At 31.2% G+C, this 20,424-nt stretch overlaps 1 protein-coding gene across 6 annotated transcripts; it reads right to left on the bottom strand.

The window, feature by feature from the left end:
- Positions 1-1,461: 1,461 nt before the first annotated feature.
- Positions 1,462-15,937, bottom strand: LOC111883603 (protein argonaute PNH1). Of its 6 annotated transcripts, none has more exons than XM_023879933.3 (26): positions 15,687-15,937; positions 14,863-15,048; positions 14,695-14,764; positions 14,499-14,568; positions 6,557-6,851; positions 6,273-6,481; positions 5,879-6,025; positions 5,649-5,782; positions 5,410-5,519; positions 5,050-5,156; positions 4,825-4,963; positions 4,534-4,650; positions 4,342-4,449; positions 4,193-4,264; positions 3,998-4,120; positions 3,760-3,919; positions 3,490-3,611; positions 3,274-3,411; positions 3,034-3,176; positions 2,834-2,896; positions 2,692-2,755; positions 2,458-2,593; positions 2,287-2,360; positions 2,105-2,199; positions 1,965-1,996; positions 1,462-1,781 (listed from the first exon to the last, which is right to left on the bottom strand). In XM_023879933.3, exons 5-26 carry the CDS (start codon positions 6,812-6,814, stop codon positions 1,609-1,611), a joined length of 2,724 nt encoding a protein of 907 aa, XP_023735701.1. In that variant the 5' UTR covers positions 6,815-6,851; positions 14,499-14,568; positions 14,695-14,764; positions 14,863-15,048; positions 15,687-15,937; the 3' UTR covers positions 1,462-1,608. The 6 variants fall into 6 exon arrangements, with proteins under 6 accessions (XP_023735701.1, XP_023735700.1, XP_023735698.1 ...); XM_023879932.3 differs by having other exon boundaries at positions 14,499-14,565; XM_023879930.3 differs by lacking the exon at positions 14,863-15,048 and having other exon boundaries at positions 14,695-14,862.
- Between the last annotated feature and the right edge of the window lie 4,487 nt (positions 15,938-20,424).

The raw sequence follows: 20,424 nt of genomic DNA, 5'->3' as shown, positions 1-20,424 counted from the left end.
TTTATATGTAGAAGTGCACATATACCTTTTTTAAATGGTTTTTGTTTTTAAAATGGTTTCAATTTTTAAAACTAGTTGTTTGTTTTTTTAAGTGAAATTACGTTAAAGGTATTTTTTTTCGGTTAAAAAATCATTTCGCTTTGGATTTTTGTAGAAAAAAATGGTTTCAAGTTTTATAAAAACATATTCCTAACTGACGGTTCAGTTTTAATCTAACTAGTCCTCGAAAAACCAATATGGTTTTTGTGCACCTCTAGTTACAACAAATTTTATTAATAAGTCAGGTTACATCAAAGATACAGGTCCACACATAGACATGCAAAATTTACCCTTGGCCCAAGAATGTTAGGGACCGAAATTCTTGAATTTTTTATCAATATATGGGTCGTCTTCAAGAAATCATACACAGCTGTAATGAAATTTATTTTGAGTTACAACAATGAAGGGATCATTTCGAGTGTGAATATTGCTAAAATCATCACACGTGATAGGAAATCATCTCGAGTGTGACTATTGCTAAAACCATCACATATGATACGAAATTTATTTAGAGTTACAAAAATGAAAGGATCATCTCGAGTGTGAATATGTTAAAACCATCACATGTGATATGGATGTATAGAACTTAAGTTTCCAATAAAAAGCCATGTTATTAGGAAAAAAACAATTTAATGATGATATATATGCTTTCAAAAGTGTGTTAGAGTCGAGTATTTTTCTTTTTTGTTGTGATATGACAATTGCTTCATTCTAAATGATAGGATATATCAAATATAATCCAAAATATTTTTATATTTTTATATGATTAAAAAACAAACATGGAACCCATTGGATGATAGCAATGTTTTAAAAAGTTCGTCATGACTTTAAGGTTTGTACTTGCTGTCAAGCTCTAACAAAATACTGTTTTATTTACAAAATTGTCGTCTTAAGTCACACTTTACAAACGACATGATTCGTCACAGCTCAAAAAAACTTAAGGCTTGACATTGCCGCCAAGTAACTTCTTACTTTATTTAGAACCTTTGATAATAGTAAACTTAAAAAATGTTTATCAAGTTTACAACTACTTCTCATTAGGTTGGATCTAACATGGATTAAATTCTTCCTATATTATAAGTGTTGCAAATGACTTTCATGTTCTTTCTTCCTATATTACAAATCTTGCAAATGACTTTGCCAAATATGATGATGTATGTGGTTGAAATTATGAAGTTTGTAAAATCTTGGAGAAAGGTTAATCTTTATATGTGGAGAAAGACATGTTATACAATTTTAATCTTGATACTATTGTTAGTGATTTTACATCTATAGAGGTTGAGGAGAATGATCAAGAAAAATCAACTTTATAAATATATGACGATGTAAAGGTCGTATGTGGAGAAAGACAAGATTATACACGTGTCAAAAAAAATCAAGCATCAAAAAGAATGAAACACAAAATAGCATTAATCAAAGAACTTGAAGAAACAAAACCTATTTTCACTAGCAAAACATTCAATACACATGTTCTTCTTCTCTATACAAAACTAACGCAACATATTCATCTAAACCTACCCTAACACTTTCAACGTTTAAAACATGCTCCTTTTTTTGACAAATCTTTATCTAACAATAAAACATCACTTTTTTCACCTTATCTTTCAATGCAGGAAGGGGGCGAACACCCGCACTTTTTACCATGCACATGCTGTGTGCAGATCCATTTTCATGGTGAACCTCAGGTTCCATATAGAAACGAGCTCGATATGCAGCCAGATGAGCATAATATGCTGGTGGAACTGCAACAACAGTTTTATATTTTTGTTTAAATTTTAAATAAATATAAGTAGGATACTATGCGATTATATAAATTAAAACATATCATTTCGTGCATTTCGCCTTTTCTTTAGAGTTAAATGTACAATGTGTTAATGATAAGAAAAGACCTGAAACTGTAATGATAGTAAAAGCAAAATGTTTACCTACAGAGACGGATCGTGTGCACCTCGCATAGCTGCAACAAAAAAAAAATTAAAAAGAAAAAAAAAATCTTAGTTAATATATCGGGAAGGAGACATGAGTAATTAAGCAAGGGTCAAATTGTCTAAAGCAAGTTTCTTACGTGTAACAAAGATTATTTGTTAAAGATTGAATTTCATCAGCAGTGAAATTGTTCTCATCCCATAGAACATGATAATGAGCCGGCCTGCTAGTTCCCTATGATAAAGAAATAACAATGTACTTTAATTAATTTGTGTATTATGGAATCCTACTTTTATTAAATGAGATATAGAAATATCATACTTGGATTCCTGCATGACTGCAAAGATAGAAGTCGAACTCAACTGGATGACAAATCTTTGTGTCCACAACAGTACCTACAAATTACCAAGAATAGCAACCTACTTTTATATATATTTTTTCGAATTTTTGCAGATGATAATTATTAAAAAAAACTGAAAATGAAATAGATACCAGGTAAGATGTTGCCACTTTTGTCGGTGCTTTTTCGGTCATTGTGGTTGTTTGGAAAGAGGCGTGTGTGATGGCGTTTTTGGACAACAATGAAGGTGACTGGAGGTTGGTAATTTGGTTCAAGGGAAGCACAAGCCTAGAGAATGTTGAAAAATATGATTTTAAATTACTAGAAATTAGAGATTAATTATTTGAAGCAAATAATAGGTTTCTTAGAATTATATATAAACCAACCTTACGAATTGCATCGAGCTCATAGAGTAGGACCTGATAGAACTGCCCATCACTTACACCATCCCTGCGAATAAAAAACAAAGTGAGGATTTAATTTTTTTTTCTTTAATTGCACCACTTGAAATCATATTTTATAATATACCTGTAGAATATGATCCTCAGTGGTTTTTTCCCTGTTGCCTTCTCAAAAGATAGTAAAAGCTCCCTGTATTTTCAAATATTACCCAACTTATTAACATCCATAAAACATATTATCTTTTGACCAGTCAGCTACATTTTGTCTGACTGACATGAGTCAGGGTCCTAGTCTGATGCATGTGGAACACAGTATGTAATATGCACCTGATCATGCCTCCGTTGACTTTTCCACGTTGAGGATCTTGCCAGGTTTTATACAAGTCCTGGATAAGTTCTTGCCTGTGAGGTTGAGCACTAACTAGCCCTGCATATTTTGTAACTTCTGGCCAGTCTTGTGAGGCAACAACCTTTTTTTATTTTTCATAAAAATAGTTGTAAGAAAAATTCCCAAATTTTAACACAAGTAAAGTATAGAGTATAGACAAAGGTTATTTTTGTAATTACCGCAGCAATTGATGGGTTGCTATCCTCTCCAGACTCTGGATGAGTGACATCAGCTCCAAAAATTATAGTTGGGATATCACTAACAAGAGGGACCTTCCATCTTAAAGCATCCAATAACACAGTATTCCTTCCACCCAGCTGAGTAAGAAAAATTAAAATTTAAAAATAGAATTCAATGAGTAAATAATGCCTAGTTTTTCATTAAAAATGTCTGACCTTGACATTGATTTTTAGGGAGACATTTGAGAGATACTGTTTGCTGATCTTTAGAACATATTTTGTAAGACAACATTGTGAAATCAACCCGAGATCCGTTTCACATATCCGCTTCACATCACCTGAAACCCAAGCAACATTACTGTCTGTTTGGTTGGAAGGAATGGAGCGGAATGGAATGGAATTGTCCATTCTATTCCATCAAGCAAAACAAAAAGGTTTTCTTTTTAATTCCAATGGAAGGGAGATAAGCATATGAAAGCTACACACCATACAAGCTGCCATTATTGTCAGGGAGAATGGCAATAAGCAATTCCAACTCTTTTCCACCGAGTTTATTTACAGTAGCTGTATACACATGCTTTAATGCCTTTTTGACCTGATCTGGTCTTGCAGAGTAGACTGGAACCACACTGTCACTTTTAAATTCCTGAAATTTCCAACATTTTGTATATAATTTAAATATTTAATTTATGAAAGATAATATTTGAGTTGATTGTATACATACCATGCCAGATTCTTGGCACATTTGGACCAACTGATGACAAAAACTTTGAGCAGCACTATCTGGAACAGTTCTTGAGAAGTTGATACAAGCCCAGTAATTAACAACGCTTCCATTTATAACTTTCTGTATAATATTAATTATATTATAAACAATTGAAAATGACAAGTAATTAATATAGGGCGTGGAGTGGATTACCTTATCTTTCATGTTCCATTGTCCCATTTGAGGTAAAACTTCCTTCTGTTTTCCACTGTCGTGGTACTTCAACTGATGAAAAATTAATTACAAGATTAAAGATTGTATATATATGATTTTGTGAAATGATTTTAAAGAAATAGACATACCCATGGGGCAGGAAGAACTCGAGCATCAACTGATGTAAGTTTGTCGTCAATGGTGATGCCAAATTCCTTTAGGTAAGGATCTTCCTTAAAGCAACTTTGATGCATTGTCTGAAAAAATACAAAATTTAGTGAACATGGTTTTCTACCAAATAAGTTATTATCTGACATTAGAAGGGAAGATCTCCATCATACCTGTAGGATTTCCTTTTCTTGTTCCTTAGGCCTCTGGCATGAAAATTTTAACAAAGAAGTTATCTGCTTATTGTTGAGTCCTTTTGTGCGTCTTTGTCCCTCAACGATCTTGCAAGCCTGAAGGGAAGGGTAAAATGGTCATTTAGTCTCGATTCATTCAATTCAAAAAAAAAAAAAAAAAGCTACAGACTTCGTGTATACAGAACTAATGGGAGAAATTAGAAACTGGTCATTTACAGACAAAGGGTAAAAGAGTCATTTACAGAAGAAGGGTAAAATAGACATTTTTACCTCCATGGGCATGTAATTTACTTTTTTCTGATTCCCTACTTGAAGGCAAGGCAGGTGGGGATGTTGTATTGTGAATCCATAAACTTCACGAAAATAATCAACAACTGATTTCATATTCCTTTCCTCATCAACAGGAAACCTTCAAGAAAACAGAAAAAAGAAAAATAAATATCAAAAAAAAAATGAGAAAAGGTAATGAATTATGGAGAAATTAAAGCAACTCACATTAGCTCCCTTGTTGGTTGTGATGTCACCCCTGAGATGCGATATTTCCTTCTTACATTCCCTCTATGTGTAACTTCAACTTTCACACCTCTAAGAGCTTTCTTTATCTGCTCCATATTAACATAACTAGTTCATAAAAATTACTCTTTTTACCAATATAGGCAACATACTTAATTTTTTACTGTAATAGCAATCTACTTTCATTTCCTTACACATAAGAGCAATGTATATCAATTTTTTCTATCTATAATAACAATATGCAACTCATCATAGCAATTTGTTCTTTTATATATCTTTTATACATTATAGAAAATCAAAAGGAGATGATTAGAAGCTTAATTGTGATATTTACAATTATACCTTTATCCTATCAGCATCAGAAATTTGCTTTGTGTAGACTTGTTTCCCCAAAATTTGAGCTACAAACTCGATGACAGGGAGTGGTTCTATGAATGTAGTAGCCAATGTGTCTGAAATTAAAAACCCAAAAATAAGAAGTTAATAATAATAATAATAATAATAATAATAATAATAATAATAACAACAACAACAAAAAAAATGTAAAAATAACTCATTTAGATCAGAAAATATCATAGTACCAATATTTAGTGACAATCCCATTTGAGTTGGTTTTATACTCTGGTAGAAACCTCTCCATGACTGTAATCCACATCCTATTGACTTTGGATTTGTAATATTAGGAGAATAGAAAAATCTCCCAACTGATATGTACCTATTTAGAAATTATTTTGTATAAAAATATAGCATTAGCATCATGTTTTCAAAATTAAAAAAATGGAATTAAAGAAGAATTCAAATTTAAACATACCTTTGAGCTGTAAGTTCTTTTAAAACAAGGTCAACAATCTTGAGTGCCTCTAGAGGAGACTCAACTTGTTTTCCAGATAAAAGCTCACGTAATTGACACATACTCGCATGTGCAACAATCTCAATAGTCACTGTAAATTCCCTTTCCCTGAAATTATGCAACAAAAAACTATAAATAAACATCACAATTCCTTTATGTAAATATCAAAATGTAAAATGTTGCTTTCCCTATGTATAATCTTTTGACTGTGATATAATAATATAACAATTTACTAGTCACTGACTCCTATTATACATAGGAAACAACATAGAAGGAAACATGGAAAATCTTGTTTATACATGATCAATTTAAATATTATTTTACGAGAAATATTGAGAAATGAGTTCAAACATACTTTGTAATGCCAATCCAATCCAAGTCATCCATTATTGTAACTGTGAATTCTTTTGATATAAATGGAAGTTTTCCAGCTGTGTAAAGAGCTCTTCTTCCATCATAAACAGGAAGCTTCATCCCCAAATCTTTGTGTCTATGAACTTTGACCAGTTGACTCATAATAGCTTTGTTTAATTTAGTAGAGTTCACTTCTGGAATCATCTTAACCTGCTCAAATATTAGAAAAAAAAACTATGAGATAAATTTTTTAATAAAAAAAAAATGACGATTTACTTTACTTACACTATATTGGGTTAAATCCTTATCAACCAGATCAGCTAGAAAATGGTTTGCTTTGACCACACACTTAGTACCCAGTTGACCAAAACCAGGTCTTCGATGAAACATGAGCTTCTTTTCAGAAGAAATCTCAGCCGTTGAATCTTGTAACATCAATGGCGTTCTTTCCAACATTTTTCCTTTCCCTTTTCTTCTTCCATTTCTTCTCTTTGAAATCATATGCTTTTCCTCCGGGTCTCTAATTTGCTTCAACTGAGGCATGATTCTTGATTCTTGATTCTATATTCTTCACCTAAAACTATTTAATGAAAAGAAAAGTATATGTGATTGTTAAAATATAGTCTGTGTTTCTAGTATAGGGTGAAGACAAAAGTGAGTAACATAAAAACAAAAAAAGAAATTCAGAAATGAGCGATTAGAAGGTGATGGAACGGCGGTTTTCACGTGTACTTTCAAGAATTTAGTGGGTTAATAAACGTTATAAGGATAGAAACCAGAATCGGAAAAGGAAAAGGAAAAAGAGATTGATTTTACATATGAAAATCTTTAGTGATAAGATGTATGTGAGTGTTTATATATATGTATATGTCTGTGTGTGTATGTGTATAGTTTCATCACAGTCGCTGTTATTCTCTGAAATTGTTTGGGCAAACACAGAAAAAGACATGCAAACATGCAGAGATGGCAAACAGGAAAAGCTGAATAAAAACATTTACTTTCATTTAAAAAGAAGGGGGTGATGAAGATTTTACCCGTATAAGACAAAAACTAGTTTGGCAAAAAAATAAATTGAAAACTTTGAAAAAGGGAGGATAAGTGTGATGGATCATGTGGGGGATATTTACCCTTTTGACCCTTTGTACTATGGTCTAATTGTTTTTTTTTGACTGGGTAACAAGTTGGAACATTTTTAGTTGCTTTAGCCAAAAATAGTTAACTATATCTAGAAGGTACACTCACTATTCTAAATTTATATAAAACACAATTTACACATTCAAAATGGAGTGCTTTTAGCTTCCCAAACTTTTTTACAAATTTACTTTTAACAAAATTACTACTCTTGTAAAATCTGTGATAGCAAGTCACATGCACACATTCCGGACAACATTTATGGTTGTTTACCTCTTGATTTAATAAAATGTATAAATTAATCACTGTTTTTTTTTTTAAAGTCGAAATACTTTGTTTACTTTCTATGATGTTAACTCTAGCCATAAATTTATTGTTATCCACAAAGCAACATTTCTGGAATGATTATATGAAATTTTTTCAGCATCTCTCTATAAAAAAAATTACAAAAATTGTTTAGTATTTGCATTTGTGAAAATTGTTATATGAAAATACTAAAATTCTAAGTGTTAAAACCAGACAAAATAAACAAGATTGTTTATATCCCATTGCAGTGTGACAATTTTAGTTTTAGTACTGATGAAAGTAATGTGTATAGTAAATAAACACATAAAGCATAAATAAATCTAAAAAGACACTTTACTTTTATCATGAACTCTTTATGTGATTTCTTTTGAATAAATTAGTAAATGATGCTGGGAGTTGATCCTACAAATGCATGTTAAAAGCATGGTCAATTATATACCTTGTAACATCTTAAAACTATCAAAAAGTGTGATCACTTTACCCAACCCCAAGAAGTAAGGGTTTATAAATATATACGAAATGAAAAACTTTTGTTGAAATTAATAATGGATTACGGGTGTAAACTTTAAACAATAATGATAGAACCTAAAGGGCTACATCTGTAATTTGCCTTTATTTAATCACTTATTCCATCACGTAATATATATTTGATTACATGACATACATTGTGGTTTGGCATTTTTTATCCTTTCTACGATTATCTTCTAAATACTTTTCATGAGATAATTAAATTTATATTGAACTAGATACCAATCTTTTATGATTTTCTTTAGGATGATGGAATAAAATTTTAAAGTAATAGAGGAACAAACTAATGGAATTGGTAAGTTAATAAAAATGAAAAAATTAAATAAGTTAGTCAAAAAAGTTGTTTATCGTGTGCAATTAAAAACCTAAATGAAATGAAATTAATCAAGCAAAACAAAAATATTATATTGTTAAAATAAACTCTAATAAAACTACATACATAAAAGTTTAAGAATTTTGTTTATAAAAGCTTAATGTAAATTACATACGGAAAATCTCAAATACAACTATAATTAAAAATTTTAATTAAATTAAAAAAAAGACTCCAGTTCTTTTTGAAAAATAACAAAATGAATTTAATGTTTCTATAGTTTTAAACACATGATTTTTATTGAAAATTCTATAAACAAAAGCGATTTATAACTATAATATACATGATTCCATTTGATAAACAATACAAAAAACACCCATATCCCATGAAATAAAAAGGCTAAAGGAACCTCAAGTAGTGTTTTTATGTGTGTGTGGGTTCACATCATGAGAGTGTGGTGGGGGTTATTTAAGATCGTCCACTAAAAATTAGTAAAGTAATCAAATTCACTAGAGAACATGCTATATTCCATGTCTATGTGGCAAACAAATATGTATTTTTCTTTATTTCTATAATTCTCCTTCCCATTTCAACTCAACTTTATTACTGAATACCAAACACTACATTAACATCACTTAATAAATTAATTTATGACAAAGTTTTTTTTATAACGAGGTTAAACCTAACACAAGCCAACTTTATCAACCCAAAAAAACCTTGGACCCACACAATACCAGTCAGACCACCATCAAAAGGAGACATAAAAGTTTTATTCCGTGTTCTTTTGCCATAATCGTGGTAAAAAGAAGGGATTACCTTACTTTTATTGACATGAATTGTGGATGTAACATTTAAAAACCGATTTAATAAAAGTGTATATTTGTTGAAATAAAAGAAAAATAACAACACTTAATAAGACACCATCGTTATAGTGTAGGCATGGCAGATATGCAGATCTGGACATGGGGACCCTCCCTCTATCTGTCCACTCACCCCAAAGTAGTTATACCCTTAGTCCAAATACTCCCACTACTGACCTCCTGTTTCATACCCCTCTTTTTGCAGTCATTTTATTTGTTTATATATATATCTTAAAAGTTTGAATAATTATCGTTATATAAAATATGACTACTCAATACAAACACAAAGAATTAGAGAAGGAAAAGAATCTACTACACAATGCTTATATATCCAAATTTGTATTAGGTATTAATATCATGATCAATTACATTGTTCCAACTATATACATACATATAGTTATCATTTTGACCTTTAACTAAATTGCATCTCCAATGGTTAACCTCTACAATAACTTTTTTTAGAAGTTTACCTAATTGATCACTATCTATTAAAATGTTTTATAAAACTCTTTCATTTAATTATTGTTTTTAAACATATCTTATTTTAATAACTATGGTTTGTGTTAAACTTTACTATGGTTTATAATATACGAATGTTTGTAATATTTAATAAAGAAATATAATTTATTTAAAACTAAAATAAAATTAAGGGGGTAAAATGAACTATTATTAGAGATAGAGGGGGGTTATATGGACAATCCATTATAGTATATTGACCACTCAATATATATTGACTAGTCAATAAAAAAAAAAAATAATCTATCCTCTCCAAATTATTGATATAAATAACTTATAAAAAAGCTTGCATTGGAGATGCTCTTATTGTTTTCTATGTAACATATATTTCATCACTAATGTATAATTTTTTTTAATGTTATTTTAGTTTCATTGTCAATGTAAAATTAATGACACAAAATAAATCATAAGTATATATATGTTACAGGTATATGTGTACAAACCATGATCGATGCACCCATGTATTTAACTATAGGCTAATAAGAAAGAATTGTCTTGCCAGAAAGAAATAATTATAAATCATGATAACCTATTTCAAATTCAAAACTTTTAGGTTCAAATATGAAATAGCTATTTTTAATTAATTACAACAGCTTTTAGTATCTTTTGGGATATTAAATAAGCATATGTACAAAATTACAAGTATAGTTAAGAATAATAATATAAGTTAACATAATAATTCATAATGAACCGCTTAGAAAAATGCTAAATTCATATGATGATATTGATTAATAAAAAACCATAAGTTTGGTTAAACAAGTAACATTGTTGAAAATGAGAAGGAAAAAAAATTTGTGGGATTTAAATATAAGTTTGGTGGCATATAATGAGAGACAACTGTTGGAATAATAGCATATAAATTCGAAAGGCAGAAAATGAATATGCATATGATGCATTGACTACCAAAAGGACGAAAAAGACATTGCATTGCAAATGCGTTTTGCCATTATCAATATCAAAGGCAAAGTGAAGCGCTACAGGTGCTGCTTTGCTCAGAAACAAGGCCCCCACCCCTATTACAACAAATATAAAATATACCTATAACTCCTTTTAAAATAAAATTCTATTTACACTTTTGTTTTTTTTTTTTTTTGCCTTCAAAATTTAATATGTACTATTATGATTAAAAATAATTCATAATTAATTGTTGGATAACAACCAGATGTTAGTATTATTATATTATTTCAATTACTTCTCAAAGTAAAAACTAACTAACATTAAAGTGACAACTAACTTTTGTCTTTTTTAAGTTTATGGATAAGATGTTATTACATTATAACAAATCATATTCTAATAACTTGCAAGCTATCTCACTTAATTTCGAAGAGTTCAAATCAATCTAAATTAAATAAGGTTTTCTTTTACATCAAAGCAATTAGGTTGATCAAACGTCATGTATGATGTTTCTCATTCTTTTTCATATCTTGTGCAAAAAAATATTCACTAAAGAGGCTAATATATTATATTATTTTTCAAATACTTCTAAAAATGAACTAATCTTGATGATTTTATTTGAGTCACGGTTAATTAAGAATATATAGCTTGTTATAAATCGTCTTTTAAAACTAAAGGTCAAATGGACCAAGTTTTATTAAATGAATTGTTTTTAAATCGTTTAACATTTATGTGAAAAGATAAATAGCATTAAATGAATTATATTGTGCTGGGTGAAACTTGAATTTACCTCTTTCGTTTAAAATTACCAGGCACATATTTCATAAATTCGTGTTAAAAATAGTACAGCTTTATTCAAAGATATTAGGTCCCAATCTGTTTCACCTTCTAAATGAATAAAAATTTGATAATCTAAAACTTTAATTGATTCACTTTTTGTTTTTTCCTTTTTTAAGAAAAAAAAATAAAGTATATTTTGTGTTTTAACTAGAGAGTGGGAATGGAACCTTAAACTTTTAAATCCAAAGGCCAATGCATCAAAGCAGTTCACTTTGACTCAAAAATGGTACTTTTGCTTTGAGGATGATGACAAAATTGTAGGAATAGTGAAACTGTGAAAGTGCAAAGGTTTGTTCAAGTACAATCAAAAGATAAAACATGATATCAATGATTTTATGTAATAATATTGATACATTTTCAAATATTTATATCCCATAAATTTGAAATTTATTCTAATTAAGTTGGTTAGAATATTCCGTTTCCATCCAAATAAATGATAAAAAATAATAATAATATATCATTGACTAAATAAATGCCAATAAAATGATAAAATGGTAATTAATTTTTTCCATGCCAATAAGGAAATAACATTAATAATTCCTAATTTCAAATTATAAACTTATATAAAGAAAAAATCACAGAAATTTCCAAATATGATTTTATGTAATAATATTGATAAATTTTCAAATATTTACGTCCCATAAATTTGAAATTTATTCTAATTTAGTTGGTTAGAATATTTTGTTTCCATCCAAATAAATGCTAAAAAAAATGATAAAACATAATCAACTGCATAAATGCTAATAAAATGATAAAAAGTTAATTAATGTTTTTCGTGCTAATAAGGAAATAACATTAATAATTCCTAATTTCAATTTATAAACTTACGTAAGGAGAAAAGCACAAAAATAACTAAAAAAGAGGAATGATTTTAACAACATTACTACTTTTTTTATAGCTGACCATAATGATATAATAGACCAGAAAGAAAACCTTTAAAATTCATTTATTTTGAATTTTATATCATAGTGAAATTGTTCAAAGCATTGTAAATCTGTTCATATCATTGTGTATTTTATAAACCATTTTTTGTAACAAAAAATAATTTCGCAATAATCTCATTGCAACAATTTGTGTATAAAAAGTAATTTTATTAAAAGTTAAAACCCTTGTCTTACTTTTGGTCGTTTTGTGATTTTTTCTCAAGAAAAGTTTTACGTTTTTCGTAAAATATTAATAGAGAAAAACATTTTGTTGTTTTTCGTAGGAACTACTCAAACACAAAATTTAGGCTTTGCCTAAGATAACCTAAGAAGTAGTTTTTCCAAAATCTAGCAAATGATTTCATTCTTTAAATAGTAGTGCATTAACTACTTGTACGTAGTAGTTGGAAAGAGTGGGGCAAGCAACACCATAAATGGGTGAACCAAGATCTTTCTTCTCTCCTTTGGCGTTTGTAATAAATACCTCATACATGCATCGAATACTTGTACGCAACATTATAAAATGATACTTCTAGTCGTAGACTATGTTATAAAATTTATATAGTTTTTTAAATCGTAAATGTTGGTTTTCACAAGAACAAATATAACGGATAAAAAAATATTTACATGGGTCAGATTCATCATTAACGGGGGCAGCTGGAAGATATGGGCATCTCTTTTTTTAGCTTAATTACAATTTTATAATGTATAGAAATAAAAAATATGTACGGAAAAAGCCTTATTCTGTTTAATCCACGTAAAAAGTCAAAAAAAAAAAGAAACACACACACACACACTAGTATATTATATTTTTTATTGTACTAATGAATAATTATATTAAACACTTTGTTTATATTTACATCTACTTCTATTTTTTATGTTACTGACTCTAGATTTTATCATTTATTTTTTAGGAAACTTTAAGAAAAATGTGTTTATGATTTTTTGGTTACAGTTCACAAACGAACCTTTTTTTTTCCTATTATTAGTTATATTTATCGAAGGATTTATTCCGATTCCAGTGTTTCTAATCTCCTATAAGTATGTTTTAAACAACTTAAATTTAAATTTATTTTTTCATCATGTTCATTGATTTATCGTTTATTATATGAAATAAAATCACTCCAAAATAAAGTCAAATATAGGTCTGCACACAGCATGCTCCCCTTCCACCATCATTCATCATCACATGGATAATCAAGCAAAGCAGGTAAACAGAGTAAAAAATATATTATATATATATTAAATACAATAACTACTTTCAGTCTTAGCTATCTTTATCTTAAATATATATAAATTAATTAAATCTGCTATCAGTTAATATAATAATTTACAAGTAGATATGTATATCCAAACAGTATAATATCAGGTAATCAAACAAGATTTGAAATAATATATTTAACAGAAGATAAAATTTAGAATTATCATTTAAACCAAGATATGACAGCCATAAAAGAGAGAGAGAGTTGAATTAATGATGACTACAGAAAGTGATTTCTTAAATCTACTAAAATAATCAAATTATTTATTTTTATAATATTTATTATGTGTTATCTTCATCATCATGATGTAGATAAAATAGGGGTATAGGCTTAAGAGTAAATGCGAGAATAGGAAGAGGAAAGAATATGGAGAGCTTTCAGTAAATTTTGCATCGGTAAAACGCTAGTTGACTCCGATCATCGCAAAAATAAATAAAACAAACAAAAAAACAAATTTTCTGAAATTTCCGGCAATCGCAATGATGAGATCTACCGATCTACGAGTCATTTTTTTATTGTAAAAATACAAGAACTATTTTATATAGTTTTTGTAATGATGAAAAACTGCAAACAAAATTTATTGAAATCATGAAAAGAACAATTGTTGCTTTGTAAGATAAGGCAAGTACATGGACAAGAAGGGAAGATATTAATTACCTTACGATTTTATCGTGTCCTTTAATCTGCACGCGGTTGATGTAACCCAAAAGATCGGCTAAAGTTTCTACTGCACACAACGTCCAACGTTTTGATTTTTGATTGCTTGTAACGTATACGTATATTACATCCTATATCTATAGGTTTACTGTGTGTGTTTGTGTGTGAAATTTGAAGATGGAAAAGATTTACGTACTTGAAGTTAGGTTACTAGTGGATCGGATTTCAGAGATGAATGCGAGGTGATTATGACGATGATGAAAGCACTGGATTTGATCGATTTGAGACGAGACATCGTTAGTTTTAACAGAGATGAATGTGTTGATGCATTGAATCTGTAGAGAAGTTGAATCGGAATGAGTACCTGATGGATGAAGATGACGACGATCAATGTGTGTATTTTTTGCAGAAACTTAGAAGAAAGCAAAAGAGAATGTATGTGTATTTAAGTGCGATTTGTTTGAAGGAAGAGAAGAAATGGAACGAAGCACGAGGAAAAGCTTCAATGTGTTTGCTTCCATGGCGGAAATCGATATATATGTAATGTAATCTACACAAATATAGTATTAATTTTATAGAAGAATGATCGAATAAATTTAGAGACTCGAGAATATGTTCTCGCACGAGCATGTGTTGTTTAGCGATTTTGATTAATCAAAAGGACAAAAAGCTACTTTAATGTAAAACAGAGACGGATTATTTTAAACAAACAAAAATAGATCAAAAAAGTTGATTTTGTTTTTGCTTTAAACTTAAAGCATGCTGTTTGTTGTCTTCCCCAGGAAAAAAATTATAAACTTCTTCCTTCATCTTTCTATATCACCTTCTCTCATAGCATCAAACAAAGCTTAATTTCATCTCAATTAAAAAACACATATAAGAAATTGTTGTAGTCAGAATACAACCGACCTATGCACTTTATGCATAAATATATAATCATTCATCAATCGAGTCGATTCTGATTTCAAAATTCAAATTTAACATCATTTTTGCATGAACTCGTGGAATAACAGAAACATCGATATAAAAAAGTACATCAGATTCAAATTCCATTTCTTCTTATGCTCCAATTTTAACTGATTTAAATCCACATTTAAACTTGGAAACGGAGTTCAAGTTGTATGAAAAGCAATTAAAAGCATAGAAGAGGCTGATTAGTTTAATTAAAAAGTGTGAAAGATTCCTTACAGAGATCGAGTTTCGACTTTTCTCCTTTTTCCTTGTGCAAGTTGTTTCTGCTTTCTTTTGATCTTCGACTTTCTCGTTTAGATGATCATCGATTGTGCGATTTTTTGGTGTGTGCGAGTGAAACTGAAAACTGTTCAGGAGTTGTATTGTATAATGGAATGGAGAAGGATGAGTGAGTGTATGTGTGTGTGCTGCAGAGATAAAGTAGGGGCTTTGGAAATGGGGCTGGTGAGTGTGAAGGCACGTCTTTTGACTGCCCTTTATGGAGCAATGGTCGTAGTCCAAATTTGTGTCACGATATATGATTATATCCGAACTTTATAAAACAAAACAAGTCTTTTTTTTGTTCATTTATGTTCCTTTTTAGATGTAATATTCGTTTTGTTACACTACACTTGCTTGAAAATATAGGTTAATTATGTATGGGGTTGAAGAGACTAATGTTAATGTTAACGGAAAATTATAAATTTTTGTTGTGTCTAAAATGGTGAGACACACCATCATTATTAATCTCTAATCAAAGGGTTTGAGTATTTAACGTGAGAGCATTACATCTAAAAATGGATTGAGTTATTTGTACATGGTAGTACTTATGTGAGGCACCTAATAATTGTTTTTTTTAACCTCTAAATTTAATTTAGTCCTAAGTTAACACTTAATTTCACTTATGTCATAGACTAAAATAAAAATGAGACTAATGTTACTAATTTCACATATGTCCACGACAGAACTAGAAGTGAGACTAATGTTAATGCTAATGGAAAATTATAAATTTTTGTCGTGTCTAAAATGGTGAGACACGCCCTCATTAAGGGGTTTGAGTATGTGATGTGAGGGTATTACTTTCAAAATGGATTTTGTTCACGGTAGACGGTAGTATTCATTGTATTTTGAGAGAAGTTGCAATATTTTACCTATTGAGTTTATCTTTTATCTTTTTTAAAATGAATATTCTCGTTTAAACCAGGTTCTCTCGAAGATTGTCCACCATTTAGTGAAGATATGAAAATATATTGTCTTACTTTGTAAACAACGGTGAGTTACCTTTTTATGGCCACCCTCTTATTGAAACCTCCACATATTGAATGTTGGCCTCTTTACAAAGTGGAGCTTACAAAATTTTACCAAGTGAGCCAATAGGTGGGGTTAGTGAGATTAATATGAGATCTTATAGATATATTTATGTCACTTACAAAGATCTTTGTGATGTTTGTGATGTTCTTGAGATGTTATACAAATTGTTGATTCTATATATTTTCTAACTCATGTAATCTGTAAGGTCTTTCAGTTGAACATATTATTGTAAACATGTGAATTTTGTGAGATTTATAGATATAAAGAAGATGATAGTTCTTTGGAGTATAAATAGAGAGGACCTCCAAGATAGTTAAATTAATTGTTTTCTTTTATCTTTGGAATGGATTGAGTCTCTATCGTAAAACGTTCTTGAATTAAATGTTTTTAAAAAATATATTATTTAAAATATGTCCTACAAGAGATATTTCAGTTATATTGTGTCTATAATGTTTTGGAAATAAGTAAGATAATAGCAATTATACATAATATATTGTAATCTTTCCTACCGACAAAGGTAAGACAAGCGCTCATTATCGATCTTTCATATATACAAAAGGCATCAATACTCTCCTTATCATCGTAGTAAAAGATATTCGTAAAAATCTATAATCTCCTTACACATGCCTAATACATTATTAATACTTTTAGTCATGTTATGTGTAACAAACACAACCTAGAATGACGAGTTTTATAATCTTTTATTATATGTTTTGTATGTGATGAGTATGAAACTTTGGCACACCCCCGCTATGGTAGTTTAAAATGTCTTTCCAAATCAGTTGATTTAAATTCAACATGTTTTAAGTTCAAAAGCATGGAAAATACAATCTCAAATACCAAAATCAGAGTTTAAGTTCTAAATGTTTTAAAAGTGAGAAATAAAAATCCAAATACCAATTACAAGTTTAAGTTTCAAAAGAGTGTGTTAATACAATTAAATACCATAACATAATTCAAGTTTAACCACATAAATTATGGCCTTCAAAATGTTCTTGTTAATCTTTAAGCTAACTATCCAAGTTTTCAATCTAAGCATGTGTTAAAGTATAGTTAGGCATTAGAATGCCCAATAAGAATACCTAAGGTTAAGTTAGCAATGATGTAACATCCCAAAATACGGGCCAAAAATTTCATTTTTAACTAAACACTTTGCAAAACATTTGTAAATAAAACATTGTCTGATCAAATCATTTCGCATCCATACATCATGTTTGAAAACCCAAGTAGGAAATCAACCAAAAGTCAGAGTACAAATCCCAGAACAATCTCAGTAGACGGAAAACTGTGTGTGTGTGTGTATGATGTACCGCTACTGCGCCAGCTCCTTCCCCTTCGAAGAAGAGGTACCTGAAACCAAAACTGAAAACTGTAAGCACGAAGCTTAGTGACTTCCCCCACTGTACCACATACCATATAACCACATAACATACATATATTGTCAGGCATATCTGGGTGCCCGACCTACCCCTTCGGTCCTCTCGACCGGATACTGACTAGCAAAGCTGGGTGTTGGTCTCCCCTTCGGTCCTCTCGACCGGATACTGACTAGCATAGCTGGGTGCTGGTCTCCCCTTCGGTCCTCTCGACCGGATACTAACTAGCATAGCTGGGTGTTGGTCTCCCCTTCGGTCCTCTCGACCGGATGTTGGGGAATATTTCACCCTTACTACTCCCAAATAACACATATCACATAATCTATCTAACATAATTGGGCATGACTGCCCCTTCGACCCTATCGACCGGTAATCTAGGGACTATCTCCCTTACTGTCACTAGCACATAGCATCATATCATACTAGCATATAAACATATCACAGGTAGTAGCAACCCTAGATGAATATCATAGAGACAATCATCTAATCATACAACTCCTACTGGTGGCTCGGCATTGTGGCCGTAAACCCACTGCTACTAGAAGGTAACTCACCTCGAAAAGTAGATGCTGAAAGTCTGCTTGCTAAGCGCCTGACTGCTGAACCGGTAATCTTCTGGCTATAAATCATAAACATAGATTAGCCACTCATAAATACCCTTAGGTCAGATGAATGACCCACCCCTGGTCCAAGGTCAACTCCTTGGTCAAAGTCAACTTCCAGTTGACTGGACTCACCGAGTCATCGCACAGACTCGCCGAGTCCTTCTCTTACTAATCCGGTCCTACCCGGCAAGTCCCTCTTCTCACTCACTGAGTCACCCTTAACTCACTACTTGGGACGAAAGAATCGACTTGCGATCCGACTCGCCGAGTCCAAGAACAACTCGCCGAGTCCCCACGAGCAGATCTCCTACTCGCTTCCAAATCCTCACCAAAGCATCCTTTATGAGGATTTGGGTTTTTGGGACTATTGCTACACGTTAAATTGCTAATTTCGCGTGTATATACAAAGGGTTGGACCTTCAACACCTAAACCCCTCTTACTTAGTAACAGTTCATATGACTCGCCGAGTTTGAAGAACAACTCGTCGAGTTCCAGGTAATCTTCATAGGACTCATCGAGTTGTTCATCCAACTCGCCGAGTCTAAGACCATCTTCATAGAACTCGCCGAGTTCCACTTTGGGACTCGCCGAGTCCCTTCGACCCACTTCCCATACAGACCAAATTTGAGACATGCAACGCTTCCAAACCATAAATATGTGTTCCTAGGGCATGCTTATCACGTAAAGTTGCAAACTTTACGTGCATGCATGGCCCTATAAGCTCAAAAAGGCAAATCCAAGCTCTTTATGAGGTCATACACTCAATAGGGACCTCAATCACTTCAACCACAGAGACTTTATACTTCTAATACGTCCATAAGGTCTAGATCTGAAGTCCTTTCGGATCATAGAGCACAAACACATGGAGTTTGGTGTTTTAGGGATTGAAAACCACCAATTAGGGACAAAAGGGGATCTAATGAACTAGTGATCAAGGTAGGGACTTTTCTACCTAAATGGAAGCCTCTTGCAGGGTAGATGTCGGATCTACTTCCCCTCCTTGCACTCTTCCACCTCTTTATTCTTCTCTTAAGCTTCAAACTTCCTTCACAAGGCCAAAATCACTCACAAGGACAAAAGGGGGCTAGGGTTTCGCTCTACAGCTCTTCTGGAAGTGTTAGGGACAAGGGAGGCCGAGTTAGAGTGTTTAAATTGGGTGCAAACACCCGGGTTAGGGTTTTTGCCCAAACAGGGCCTACTCGCCGAGTCCAGGAACCGACTCACCGATTCCAAAGCTTAGACCTCGCGTCTCATCCCGCTCCTACTTGGTGAGTTGGTCCTTCAACTCGCCGAGTCCAAGGCAAATTACAAGGAATACGTACCAGGAACCAGGTGCTACAAATGATGACAATCATTACACTCAAGTCAAAGCTCCAAGTTAAGTTTAAAATCAACAAATATTCCAAATGATGAATAATTTCAAGTCAAGGGCACATAGTCCCGAATTCAAAGTCCAAATGTTTCATAATCCAAATTCAAAGGGTTTAATAACATGGAGTCAAATTTTAAGTTCCAATACAACAAATGCTAACAAAAGTTAGCCAAATAATATCACAACATATTTCAATAAATCAATACAACAATCAACAATCAATAAATATGTAATATGCATCTGTTACATTATTAAGTCGGTCTCAAAAGTCCAAGCTCACATTGTTGGTTGAAATTGTGTCTCATGTTGT

The sequence above is a fragment of the Lactuca sativa genome, chromosome 8 (genome assembly GCF_002870075.4).
Source record: "Lactuca sativa cultivar Salinas chromosome 8, Lsat_Salinas_v11, whole genome shotgun sequence".
In the NCBI taxonomy this organism is placed as follows: Eukaryota; Viridiplantae; Streptophyta; class Magnoliopsida; order Asterales; family Asteraceae; genus Lactuca; species Lactuca sativa.
Note: the sequence above shows the minus strand (reverse complement) of the source record. Positions and strands in the feature narration are given on the sequence as shown.